The sequence below is a fragment of the Capronia coronata genome, assembly GCF_000585585.1.
Source record: "Capronia coronata CBS 617.96 chromosome Unknown acBCG-supercont1.2, whole genome shotgun sequence".
In the NCBI taxonomy this organism is placed as follows: domain Eukaryota; kingdom Fungi; phylum Ascomycota; class Eurotiomycetes; order Chaetothyriales; family Herpotrichiellaceae; genus Capronia; species Capronia coronata.
Window position 1 is genome coordinate 2,277,799 of NW_006912894.1, and position 13,406 is coordinate 2,291,204.

General features: G+C 53.5%; 6 protein-coding genes across 6 annotated transcripts; 4 read left to right on the forward strand and 2 right to left on the reverse strand.

Annotated features, from left to right (window-relative positions):
- Positions 1 to 321: 321 nt before the first annotated feature.
- A1O1_02483 (uncharacterized protein) lies at positions 322 to 1,668 on the reverse strand (the record flags this gene model as incomplete). The annotated part of the gene is made up of 1 exon (XM_007723394.1): positions 322 to 1,668. The coding sequence occupies one exon, from the start codon at positions 1,666 to 1,668 to the stop codon at positions 322 to 324; it is 1,347 nt and encodes a 448-aa protein (XP_007721584.1).
- A 1,276-nt stretch (positions 1,669 to 2,944) lies between these two features.
- Positions 2,945 to 4,027, forward strand: A1O1_02484 (uncharacterized protein; the record flags this gene model as incomplete). The annotated part of the gene is made up of 1 exon (XM_007723395.1): positions 2,945 to 4,027. One exon carries the CDS (start codon positions 2,945 to 2,947, stop codon positions 4,025 to 4,027), a length of 1,083 nt encoding a protein of 360 aa, XP_007721585.1.
- Positions 4,028 to 4,844: 817 nt separating this feature from the next.
- Positions 4,845 to 5,840, forward strand: A1O1_02485 (uncharacterized protein; the record flags this gene model as incomplete). Its single annotated transcript, XM_007723396.1, has 3 exons — positions 4,845 to 4,920; positions 4,973 to 5,017; positions 5,080 to 5,840. 3 exons carry the CDS (start codon positions 4,845 to 4,847, stop codon positions 5,838 to 5,840), a joined length of 882 nt encoding a protein of 293 aa, XP_007721586.1.
- Positions 5,841 to 6,081: 241 nt separating this feature from the next.
- A1O1_02486 (uncharacterized protein) lies at positions 6,082 to 6,794 on the reverse strand (the record flags this gene model as incomplete). Its single annotated transcript, XM_007723397.1, has 2 exons — positions 6,082 to 6,495; positions 6,633 to 6,794. 2 exons carry the CDS (start codon positions 6,792 to 6,794, stop codon positions 6,082 to 6,084), a joined length of 576 nt encoding a protein of 191 aa, XP_007721587.1.
- A 1,123-nt stretch (positions 6,795 to 7,917) lies between these two features.
- Positions 7,918 to 9,048, forward strand: A1O1_02487 (uncharacterized protein; the record flags this gene model as incomplete). The annotated part of the gene is made up of 1 exon (XM_007723398.1): positions 7,918 to 9,048. One exon carries the CDS (start codon positions 7,918 to 7,920, stop codon positions 9,046 to 9,048), a length of 1,131 nt encoding a protein of 376 aa, XP_007721588.1.
- A 1,249-nt stretch (positions 9,049 to 10,297) lies between these two features.
- A1O1_02488 (uncharacterized protein) lies at positions 10,298 to 12,460 on the forward strand (the record flags this gene model as incomplete). Its single annotated transcript, XM_007723399.1, has 1 exon — positions 10,298 to 12,460. The coding sequence occupies one exon, from the start codon at positions 10,298 to 10,300 to the stop codon at positions 12,458 to 12,460; it is 2,163 nt and encodes a 720-aa protein (XP_007721589.1).
- Positions 12,461 to 13,406: the final 946 nt, after the last annotated feature.

Below are 13,406 nucleotides of genomic sequence, written 5' to 3' on the forward strand. Positions count from 1 at the left end.
ATGAGCCAGCAAGGTGACGCTCTGGCTGTGCCGGGTGCGTTCCTGACGCGAATTGATATGGGCAAGTGATGGGGTGTTGTTTTCGTAGTTGAAAGTAGAATATAATCCGTCCTTTCTCACTCACTGGCACGAGAACGGACCCTTGTGTCCACCAAGTCGGACTTGAAAACTCAGAATGTCCACCCAATGGCATGTCGGCTGCAAGTCGCTCGGGGAACAATCATTTGGAGTTTCGGTATTGTGATGGAGCTTGGAGGCTTCGGTAAACTTTCGATCCTGTTGTATGGTTAGATGGTATTGTTGGCCAGGCTATCCCAGTCCTCAATCGACTTTCCAGTGTCCGCCGTCGATATTGTCTTCTTGACCCAACCACAACTCCACCGCGTACAAGACCATCGTCCCGACCAGGTTGACCCATTTCCAAAGGTTTCCGTTCATCCCGGGTTGGCCGTTGCCGCTCCACCAAGCCTCGATGGTTTCCGTGAGGCCTGGGGCGTAGCCGCCCATGGTGGTTGCGAAATGCTGCATAAGAAGACTCGTGTAGACGGCGATGAGGATGCTCGGAGAGAACCACGACAGGAAAGCCAGGAATTGGTTGCCGGCATTGGAGTCGTCGAGGGAGGGTTCCATGCTGAGGACTCGGGCTCCGCTCTCGTTGATGGCCGGGATGATGCGAGTCGAAGCATAGAACACGAACAGTCGGTACCCGAGTGAGATGAGCACCGAAGGAGTGACGGCTTTGAAAGCGGCCGCGGTGAAATCCAGGGCAGTGACAAGAACCCCGGGGAGTGAGGACAAGCCATGCATGATCGCCGTATATGATGACATGATGATCGGTGGGAAGGGAGGGAAATCAGGTGCCGAAGTTGCGGTACCGACTTCGGGGCCGCTGGTGTTGGGTTTGTAATCGGTAAAGATCTGGTAGATGCATAACACAATGTATGCGAAAAGCAGGGATGATTCCACTGCCGTGCCACGGCCAGAGACGACTCCGTATGCACAGAGGAATATGGCAGAGGCGATGGCGATACCGATGAGAGTGGAGTCGAGGTTTGAAATGTCGGGGAACTGCAGGACTCGCCATAGGAAGTAGACCGAGCTCGATACAACACCTGCTGCGGTCACCAGGAGGGTCAGCAACCAGGCATCGCTCCATTCGCTCCTGTTGACGAGCCATCTCGAGAGTTGTCCGACGGCCTGAATGACCAACAAGCTGCAAAAGCCCTCGAGGAGTTGAAATACCGGTGACGACCAGCGCAACAGGAGATCCCAGCTTCCGATGGCGACGTTCTCGAGCAGGCCTTCCGGACCGAAGATGGACTCTCGGAAACTCGAATGCGAGCTCATAAAGCCCGTCTTTGGTCGGAACGTCCTCTCAACCCAGCCTCCACTGTTGTTTGCGTCCACGGAGAATCTTCCCAGCGCCCAGATACACAGCCCCGGCAGGATGAGCCATTGCAGCCCCCGAAGTGCGTTTATGACTGTCCTTCTGAACCTCGAGCCATCGGGGGTGTTGATGCGTAGGAGAGAGAGAACGAAGTAGAAGGACGCGATGGACAGAGAGAATGCGAGACCCGCGTCGCGCCCGCCGATGTCGAAGGTGAGGGGTATCAATAGGATAATGAGTGCTAGGAAGAGGAGCGCCGAGAGTGCGCGGACGAGGAACATTCGGTCGGTGGAAGAAGGGTTGGACTTTGGGACAAGTGAGAGTGAGAGTACGTGATGCGGTGTGCAGAGCAAACAACGTCGGTGGTTCTCATAGGCGCAAACGCTGCAATCGTGGAGGGGTTTGTCTGTTTCTCTCGATCGCTAGATGCCCGTAGGTGACTTCGTTGTGCTGTCGCTGTCGCTGTCTTCACATGTCATTCCGAGTGCGAGAGGCACGCAGTGGGCTGTAGGGTGAAAGGACGGAATAGAGGCTGTCTTCTTGAAGGCCAAGGTGAGTTCAAGCAAGGAATGGGATGGTGACGGCGAAGGAGATTGAAATGCAGGTCGACGTAGGCAAATGTCGCGTGCAGTGAGGAGTGCAGGAAGTGTAGTGCGCAGGTCTGTCGAATCGAAGTCTCTGTGGCCGACAAGGATTCGCAGGTTTGGTTGCAGGCTGAAAAAACAGGGCAGTAGAAGATTGATCCCTGGATCCTGGATAGATTTGTTCACCTTCGTCACAATGAACGCTTCCACACTGCAATCAAAAGTGATGAGCAAGGGAGAAGAAGCAGGAGAAATTGCGAGGGCGCAGGTAAATAGGTAGGTAGCCAAGATGGTACTATTACTACTACGACAACTATAGGTAACGACTGTTTACAAGTGGTCACTGTCTTCTGTCCATTCCTTCTCATTAATTTGATCTCACCGCAAGAACCAAGAACCGAGCGAGCAGACCATGTGGGTTTTCCATCATCAACTAACTGCAACCATTGTTAGTTCCCTTGAAGGACGGATCTGGATTTTGCAGCTACATCTCGAAGCAGTTTGGCACGATTGGACCCTTGTCCCCTCTACTAGTAGACGAGCCCAGCCTATGAATACACGTGGAATTGCGTTGAGAGAGGGCGCGAGTATTTTCACAACATGTACCTGATCATTCTTAGAACAAGGCGGACAACCATCTCCTGAGCCATAAAATGCTCCTGTTGATCTAGTAGTAGGTATCAGGTAGTAGGTAGAGAGAGTGCATTCTTTGCAGTGTACTACGGTAGTATACAGAGATTAGATGTAGATTTTCAATCTGATTAGAAGAACAAGAATTGCAGTTGAGATTCTGGAACAAATTTCATCCGCATTCCCCAGATCTTGGCTGCGATCGCCTGCAAACTCGAATATCATCTGTCTTTCAGTCTACCAAAGATATTTCTGTATTGTCGCCCTCCTTATAGACGAACCGTCAGTGCTTCGCTCCATACATACTCACTCGTACCGGTGTATGTTTCGCAACCTGATCAGGATGGCTGCGGAAACGGCTGCGAAGAGAGTCAAGACCGACCCTCGCATCATCGGAACTCACAATGGCCATTTCCACGCCGACGAAGCCCTGGCCGTGTACATGCTTCGGCTCCTCCCAGAGTATGCCTCGGCCGCTTTGATCAGGACCCGGGATCCCAGTCTCCTGGAGACCTGCCACACGGTCGTCGATGTTGGTGGAGAGTACGACGTCTCAAGCAATCGCTATGACCACCACCAGCGTACCTTCGACACAGCCTTCCCCGAGCACAAAACCAAACTCTCATCTGCCGGACTTGTCTACATGCATTTTGGCAAAGCCATCATTGCACAGCATACCAAACTCCCCCTCGATCACCCCGACGTGGACCTCCTGTACCGAAAACTCTACGACGACTTTGTCGAAGCGGTGGACGCGAATGACAACGGAATCTCAAAGTATGACGATTCGCTCCTGAAACAAGCTGGCATTGAGAAGAGGTTCAAGGACGGTGGGATCACACTTCCTAGCTTGGTGAATGACTTGAACCATGAAGACCCTCTGTCGCTGGGTGCCCCTTCCCGAAACACCGAAGCGGAACCGCAAGCAGAAGAAGACTACCGGTTCTCCCAAGCCTCGGCTCTGATGGGCAATGCATTTCTTCGCAAACTTCATGGTGCTGCCACCGCCTGGCTTCCCGCCCGAACAGTCGTTAAGGATGCCTTCAACACGCGTTCGGCTGCACACCCCTCAGGCCAGCTTCTGGTCTTACCTCGTGCGGGTATCCCGTGGAAGGAGCATCTCTACAACATCGAGGAGGAGGCGGGTCTCGTGGACGACCAGAAGATTCTCTACGTGATATATCCCGAGAAAGAAGAACCCGGCTCGAAGTGGAGGATTCAAACTGTCAGCAAAGATCTATCGAGCTTCGAAAACCGCAAAAGTCTACCAGAGCCATGGCGCGGCGTCAGAGATGCGGAGCTGGACACCTTGCTAGGTGATAATGTTGAGGATGGAGCCGTTTTCGTACATGCGAGCGGATTCATTGGAGGTCACAAGACGGAAGCTGGAGTGCGTGCTATGGCTGCATTGGCCCTGGCCGCATGAGTGTGCCATTGGTATGTGTGCGCGCGTTCACCGAGGTGAAGAAAATAATGGAAGCTGCATGTTCGTGTCACTCGACCGAGACACAAGCTTCCCAGTCAGTCTCGGATGTGAGGCATTGTTGGCTGGTTGACAGAGAGTGATCTTTGAGCAACGACGTTCCCCTGTGCACGCCGAATGCCGACTTCGAGATCTGCTTATCACATACTGCAAATACAGAAGTCTAGGCCATCTCCTGGCCTGTCCGCACAGAGGGTCCCAGGACGGCTTTGGCGGCGTGAGCAAAGAGCGAGAATCTCTGCTGTCTCTTCACCGCAAGACTGGTGACGGACTGGAGCACGAAAGTGAGGCAGCCGGCCTCCCCAATGGAGAGACTGTTCCCCGAAACTGTTGTATCGACGAGCGGGGTGAAGATACCTGATACTCCATCTCGTAGACTTCGGCCATGACCAGAGTCAATTTGGGGGATAAGATTATCATTAGAGGGCGAGGCTGTGGATGGAAGTAAGCTCCATGCTTTGGGCCGGGAAATGGTTTCCGCCATCGCCCCTTTTCAGAAGTATGGCATTTGGCGGCTCATGATTGGCCTGCTTGTGGTGACGTCACATACGCTCGTCACAAACACCAAATGGACCGTTGAGATGCGCTCACATCACAATCCAACAACATCTCACAGTCTTTGCCTCAATATAAGAACAATAGCAGTATCACTTCTACCTTACCTGCCTCGTGAACTCGAACAACCCTGATACAGATTCCCTGCCGTAATCACTTCCAAACGTCTTATTTCTTCTGCCCATAAGACTATCACAACGCAAACATGGCCTCCACCGAAGATCTCCATATCTCGAATCTATTCTCACTCAAAGACCATGTCTGTCTCGTGACTGGAGGAGGTATGGACTACTGTCCCCGGCTAGTGCCAACCGAACTAACGATATTTACCAGGCACCGGTATCGGCTTGATGGCCACCCAAGCACTCGCTGCAAATGGTAACACACCAGGAACCTCACCAGCAAGACAGGACATTTTATCCACTAACAACTTGTCCCAGGAGCCAAAGTGTACATCACAGGCCGGAGAATGGAAGTGCTCGAGAATGCGGCAGAGAAGCACAGCCCACATTCCCGCGACAACAACATGAATGGGCAAATAATCCCCATCGGCCCATGCGACGTGACCAAGAAGGAAGACCTGGAGCGCATCACCGCCGAGCTGGAATCCAAGGAGAAATACCTGTCGCTAGTTCTCGCCGCCGCAGGAGTCTCGGGGCCCAAGGGCCACCCGGACACCAGCGACGCCGTGAAGCTGAAGGAGCAGCTGTGGGAAGAGGACCCTGCGGCCTGGGGCGACACCTACAACACCAACGTGACCGGCGTGTTCTTCTCCGTCGTGACGTTCTTGCCGCTGCTACAACGCGCGCCGAAAGGGCAGGCGAGCAGCGTCATCGTTATCTCCAGCATGTCCGGCATGATGCGTGACTCGCAGGCCCATTTCAGCTACAACGCCGCCAAGGCCGCCACGGCCCATCTCTCGCGCATGATGAGCAAGGAGTTCGCCCCGACCGGTGTGCGTGTCAACAGTATCGCGCCAGGCTATTTCCCGTCCGAGATGACTATGAAGAGCTCCGACGACCGCAATAAAGCTGAAATGCCCAAGGAGAAAGTCGAGGAGAAGGGCCACGCTGTGCCAGCAGGTCGGGCGGGCACTGATGAGGAGATGGCCATGGGCGTCATTTTCCTGTCAAAGTGCGGCTATGTCAATGGTGAGGTGCTCAAGTTGGATGGTGGTGTTCTGAACGAAGTCGGTAGCTGAGACCGAAACACCACATGATAAATGATGAAAAACGGCCTCGTCATATGCGTTACGCAACGATGGTGGGACATGAATAGAAACACGAACATGACGGGGGAAGCAAAGAAAAGTGTCTTCAACGTACATGACATGTCGAAGCGAGGAGCCCAGAGTATCAGAAAAGACTTCATTCAATGTACCTTCCAATACGCGAGGGCTGTGCTGCTATCTCCACCCCTTACTCTTGGTTTCGCTGCTTGAATCAGTAATGCTCCCAGATGCCTCGGCTAGCCACTTCGCCTATATTTCCATCCGGATCGGCGAAATACACGCTCCGCCCACCGCGCGGCCACTCGACCTTCCCTAAAATCTTGACCTGTTTCTGCTCGAACCATATTTCCCACGCGCCCACATCATCTGGCGCCGATACCGCGAAACAGAAGTGCTGGTGTAAATTGCCCGGAGTTGGTAATGAAGATGGCGTTAATGTAGACGGCTGATCATTTCCATCACTGTCTCCTGCCCTGGGAACCAGTAATAGATCGAGGATGTTTTGGGACGGGCCGTGGCCGGGGATGACACTGCGGTTATCAGGCATGGGCGAGTCAGCGGCTGTCGCACCAAGCTGGAACAGCAGGAGGGTGGTTTGTGCGAAGGAGAAGCCAGACATCCGTGGCTGTAAGAGTGGAGAGGAGATAGATGTGGTTAGTTGTAATATGAGGAGAGCGGGAATGAGAACGACGCGGTGAATGGAGGGACTCTGTCATCTGCAAGAACAGGTGATCGTGATAATGCCATCAAGACCAAACTCACTGTGTTCAAGAAAGGCTGAACATTGAATATATCCTTGTAGAATTCAGTGGCTGTCTTGACGTCTTTCACCTGTAGACATGTTTCGAGAATATGTGTGATGGGAGGAGGAGGAAGAGGAGCCGGGGGGACTGGAGCCGGGGCACTCGTGCTCGTCGATGCCATGGCCTCCTGCCGAGGCGTGGGATACTGAGAAACAGTCCTTCGCGGTTGTGGGACAAAACAGGACGTTGTTGAGAAGTAGGACCGGAGTTTGGATCCTCCTCTACTGCTTGTTAATAGCCCGATGCCGAGCGAGGCCCACGGGGCCAGTGGCGGCTGCCTGAATGTAAGAGGAGTGGTAGTGATAACGGTGATTGCTGAAGCTGACGCTCGGAATGCTTTCATGTCAATATATCATCTCGTTCCCATCGGACGATGGCGGAGTGGGATGAGCTCTCCTCTTATTCTTATAAGCGTCGCGTCACCACTCGATGAGGAACCGAAGTCGGCTTTAGAATCAAGACGATGGCTTTACAACACCCAGCGGAGCGGTGATGAGGCGAGATAGAAGCAGGGAGGGTGCGTGGCACGCGGTATGAAGGATGAAGGATGAAGTATGAAATGTAGTCGGCGGGGAACTTGAAGTCTGGATCTTGAATCCGGAGAGGGCTTACCTAATGATAGTCTCTGGTGCACTTGACCATGTATACTCCACCATGTACAGAATCCCTGTACTAATACTCCACCGTAATCTCGTATTCACTGTCTGCGATCACAGGAAGAGAAGAGACGGAAGAACCTCACCGTCTAAGTCTGGCCCAACTTTGGTCAGAACAGAACATTGCCAGCCAGCGACATGTTACTAAACGTTGGGTATCGATAGAGTAAGCGGCTCCCGTCGTTGCTGGCATGAATGACTTAGGTCCATACCAGGTAGGTAAGTTGAGGAGAGCAGCGTCAGTTGACGCGCCTCACTTGACGCCCATCAGCCCAATGGTGCCCGTGTTTCTGTGGCCTATACATGGCGCCCTGCAACAACGGCGCCTAGATGCATACAGTTATGGCCTTCTGAGGCAAACATTTCTCAAAATAGATGCTCGCGAACTATCAATGGCACCCAGGCGCTTCAGGCTGGCTGGGACGACAATGACCAACTCGACATTCCTCAGGGAGGCTGCTTTTGCAGCATATATCATCAGCTCCTCAAGTTCGTGGTCATGCCTCAACTCGGCATTCAAGTTCCTCGAGTCGTCACATCTAAAGCTTCCGAAGACGAAGTCAAATCACCTCAAGAAGTACGCTCAATATGCCCGATATTACGAGGCCTACTATGAGCGTGTCCCGTCATCGTCGGCAGACGTCTTCCACAAGCAAAAGTGATGATGTGGAGGGCACAAACTCATTCGGCGCGTCGGGTTACCGCTCCACAACCCTGGAGCCTAATAATATCATCGTCGAGGATGAGCAGATGGATGATGACAGATGGTGTCGACTTGCCTTTGCCTTGGGCATGCCTTTTGGAGATGTCAGACGCCCCAGCCCGGAGGCTACCAGATTCGCGCACCAAGTCCGAGTGCGAGAATCTGTCAGTGGCAGGGAGATGAAGGAACTTCTAGCTCCGTTGATATTCTCGGTGGTGCAGAGACACAAGCTCGTGAACTGTAGCGCCAACAATGCTTTCCACCAAGACAGCGTCCCTGACGGAGTAACCGACTTCACAATCGAGGGCGGATGGAAAACGCAGCTTCCGACGCCCAGACCTGCCTTTGCCTTGGGATATTCCTCTCGAGCCTTCACCTCTCACCAGCTCGAATTACAACACGGGATCATCTCCAACAGCAAAAACGAGCCGTGCGACCTTCACAAGCTCTCCCAACCCGTCCCAGACGTTTACTGGCCCTTTGTGGTGGTTGAAATCCAAGGGGATTCCATGCTGGCGGCGCGCAATGCTTGTGCTGGCTCGGCGGCCACATGCAACAATGCACTCATGACGTTCGCAGGCGCCGCGCAGCAGCCGTTGAAGCATTACCGGGACGTCGATTTTCTGTGGGGGTTGAGCAAGGCGGCACAATCGTTCTCATTAGCCATTAATGGCAAAACTGCATGTCTCAACACACATAACTCGGAAGGCTGTCTTCCTCACGCCGTGGCAGTCATTAGGACGTATCGACTTGACGACGACAGGGATGTGGAGGCCATGGCGGCTCGGATCCGAAGCATACTGATCTGGGCGGAGAATTGCAGGCTGCGATCCATAACAGACTTGTTGCACGACTTCGATCTGAGAGTGCAGCTGGCAAAGGGTCCCGTAAAGATGATGGAGGATTCGTACACACCGTTGCAGCTCACGATCCCCGGCCGGCCAGCCAAGAAGAGACGGGGTGTGATCAAGAGTGTTTTGGCCGAAAGTCTACCACGGTGGGCGCGCGAATTCTGAGATTGCAGACACCACGGTGGCTGGATTGAAAGAGTAGCTGCATGGCGTGAGGTATCTGTAGCCAAGATCAAATTGGGTGGGTGGCTTTGGATTGGTCCGACTCCTGTTTCATGCGCTGGACATACTTTTATGGCTCTGTGGTGCTGTGTCGGTGACTGTGCGCCGTTGATGAAGAACCAGTAGGGCGACCCTTCCCCAGACCTACCGCTGAGGTGCCCGGCAGAAAGATCAAGAAAGTAGATGGGTCACTGATCTCTCCAGGTCAATCAATGTCGCAGCAGCCCATAACCCTGAAGGCGGTCAGCAGAGAACAGCGTGTACCGGAGATGGAAACTCAGGGGAACTTGAACGTCACGCATGAAGATCGACCGTCATTGGTTAACCGCCAACGTCTACGAGGCTGACCAATCAGCTCGTCAGAACCTTTCCGGGGCAGCAGAGCCTTTCCTGTTATCCTTCGCTTCCTGTTAGCGATTCTATCCTGCATTGCCCAGCCACCTCTTTCCCGTTGTTTCGGGAGAGTAGTGACTGACTCCTGGCAGTATGCATGAAATCCCGGGACTCGGTATGGGACCCTCGCAACGAGCCCGATTAGCGGCCACGTTAACCTATCCAAGGTCGAATGTAAGCGCCCAAATGTTTCAAACGTTTCTCGAGCTACCAATCCCTGCCACTACAAAACAAGGACTACCAGTATACCCTGTGGTCGCTAAGATGCAGAGCCTACGGACCGCATTTGTTTCAACCGTCTCTACCAGTCAGAATGCCGCCCGGAGAACGTGTGAAGCCAGCATCGTGCCGCCTCTTTGGAAGTCCGAAGGCTCGTCAGGATCTGCCCTTCGTCGCGCGAAGCCACAAGACCCAGGCGAGTGGTAAGTCCTCTACAAGCGCCTGCACGACCACATGTGCCCCTACTAGAGCACGGCTTAGACCACTCAAAGGTACTGGCATGACACCAGCATTGATCTGGGAGTTGAGCGCTTGCAAGACTAACCACGGAAAGTTCCATTGTTTCCAAGTGATGGCGACTATGGGTGAAGAAACGTCAGTCACTTTTGTCCGGGGAAGCGAGATGATGGACCCCTCGAGCTCTGCCTTTATACTACATTCCAGCCGCCCCTCAGAGGATTGGGCACCGTCCTCACTCCTTTTGACACCCGTATATATCTCCTCTCGTTGACAGCGGCCAAACAGTGTGCCAGAGTAACCACGTCTCCTTCAGAGACCAAGAAAGAGTACTCCGAGAATCATGGAGGTCCTTGCTGGCCCAGACAAGGAGATCATCACGATACGATATGCATCCTCGGACGCGAAAAACATGTCGACCGAGCATACAACCCTCGAGGTCTCTCCACAATCCGATCTGCCTCCTTTCTGCTACGACGGCAGCCATCTTCCCTGGAAGGCCTTCCGCCAACATGTGCTCGGCGCACATCGCATCAGAATCCTAGATTCTCCTCCCAGAGAGAAGATCCCCCAGACTCTTGTGGCCATGATCGAAGCAGACATGCCCAACGCCACCAGATACGGCGACCTGGAGCGTGCCTTTCGAGAACAAGTCGGGATGGGCCGCGGATTTGGCCCGTCTCCAATCTTCCCACCCAATATCCTGCCACCCATCGACGACGAGCCCCGACTCGCCCGCTGCATGATCCCCTGCTTCAGCCGCGATGCGCTCCCCGAACGCGCGCTCAACCGAATGGGGCCCTTTTACGAGCTGCAAGTGCCGCGGTCCGGCCTAGGATGTGGCTTCTCCTCTTCCTCCTTGAGCGCTGAAGAGATCAGTGTGCTTCCTCCGTGGCTCGTGACCACGGGGACCATAGTGCACTTCGACACAGGCTACATCTCCCCCGGCGCCGCGCTGTACTGCCCCTTCCTGATCTTCGAACGGGCATTCGGCGAGAAGGAACAACAACAGCGCCTCGAGGCGGCGAAGAACCAAAGCGCCGTGGGCGGGGCCTGTTGCGTGAGAGCTCTTCAGATGCTGTATGCCAGAGCGTGGAAGGGCCAGAGGATGCCTGCGCTACCTGTGGCGTTTTCGTGTGTCATCGACAACACCTTCGCCGTCTTGAACATTCATTGGATCGACCACGGACAGGCATATTGTATGTCTCCGCTGTGCAAATTCGACTTGAGCAGGGAAGAGCATTTCAAGTCTTTCCTCGTCTGGGTCGACGCCGTGGGCAAATGGGCTTTGGCGCATCTTCTGCCCGTGGTCAAAACTGCTCTCGGTCGTCTACGTTCAACGGGGGACACGCCGCCTCCTACACCGCGTGCTGGCAAATTGACTCTCGATACGGGCGGTAATGGCTGTGCTATTACTAATGCTGCCACTGCAGCTACTGTTACTAGCAACGACGTGCTGATCAGATCGCTGAAGACCACATTCGACCATATTCCGTGGAGGTTTGAAGATGACGAGTTCACCCCGGTGAGCAGCAGTACCGCCAGCTGGGGCAGTCCGATGATCACGGATGTGGGATTTGCGAACATGGGTTATCCGCTTATTCCACGCACGCCGACGCTGTCGGAAAGGACTCCTACTTCGGCGTCGAGTCTGAATTCCTCCTCTTTCTCGGCGCTGCAGCAGAGGAGACAATATCCCAGCCTTGCGAAACGGTTGGGTCAAAGTCAAAGTCAATGTCAAGACCAAGGCAGCCCTCCGCCAGCTTACACTCAGAACCCGGAACTCGTGTGGCAGAAACGCTTTTCCCACGCCATGGACGAGGTGCGCGACTTGCAGCGCCAATTGACCGCCCTGAAGAACGACGCTCTGGACGAGATGCGAGATCTCCAACGCCAATTGCAACTCCTCGAGATGGACGTCCATGGATCGACTGTGTCCGTCCACAGCGAGTTGTCTGGGATCAAGACGACCATCAACTCGCTGTTGAGGAAGGAGACGTTCAGCCTCCGAAACAAGTCGTTGACTATCGGGATCCAAGAGTCTTGGTCGATGCAGAACAGCAACAGCATTCCAAAGAGTCCACTGGTCAATGAAGTCCGGCCGCTGAAGAAGGCCCCAACGATCTCAACGGAGAAGGTTCTCCCTACATATACGAATGAGAAAAGTGCACCTGTCTCTACGCCATCATCGCCAAAGTTCCTATCGCCAGGCCTACCTTCTCCAGGTCTACCATCACCAGGCATGCCCTCTCCAACCTTTTCAATCCAAAGCGAGATGAACATCGACTACACCGTCTTCATCCCGCCTGCGCCTCCGAAATCCGCCTCACTGTGGCGGTTTGCCAGCATGATGGTCTCAGGGCATGTAGTGGGCATGTTCATCCCTAACATGCTCCTACGAGTCTTCGTCTTGGGCTGCGTGACTGATGTGTGTATGCTGGCATTCGTCAGTCCGCATTACCCCAGCTCGGCTGAGTATTTCTTGTCATTGTGGCGGACTCGATGATCTTGCTGCGACATGTCCTTCCTTGGCCCAAAGTCTTCCTGCGCTGGAATGTCGGGATGATACTTGTGCTGTTGTACGTCTCAATGATATCAACAAAACTGCCTGGACCCCAGACCATACCCACGCAGTCAAGTTGATCGACTTCAAAAGCACAAACCTGATCATCTTTGCACGAAATCCGGATTCCACACTTGCTGCACCAGGTTGGACACTAACACTATGACTTGCCGGCTACTTCATATTTTTCTTCCTGCGACCCTGTCTACAGTCTTTTGGCGGACCTTTATTTGGCGGCGGCGTTGGCGGTTCCCAAACTCGCAGGTCATCCAAGTCCTGACACCGGTCGGGAGGCAGGGAAGTTCTGTTTTTTTCCTTTTTTTTGGGAGTCACGATGGTCTTCATGGAGCTGGACACATAGCAGCAGGATTCTCAACAGCCATCAATGCCTCTTTGCCAGACGGCCCATCTGCTAGGCGTGTGTCAGGAACAGTGTATTTGTTCCTGCTCCGGCTTCCAGTCAGCTTGGTTTCCACATTGGAAGTGGAAGTATGACCGAGATCACGTAGGAGTCGAGATTTGTATAGTACAATCTGAGTACCTGGGGTATGAACCGGAGGTATTCTAGGTGGAAGCCAGATACGTAGGTAGGATGGGCAGAAGATATAGTATATACATGTATCTTTCATATCCTCAGCACCTGAGAACCTGGGGGAGGCGTCGGGCAAAAGAATATGGTTTGAAGAGCATTCGTACCTATGCTTTACACCAAGCAAGGCTACATGGGATTGTGGTCCAGGTACAAGACCAGCCAGATTTTTTGATCCGAAAATTCGAGTATCTAGATACATCCATACTATTGGCCTAGTATGCCTTAATCGCTGCAAAAGGGTGATACAGCAGACAGATAAGGTAGATGATATAAGTACGGTAACAAACATCTACAGTC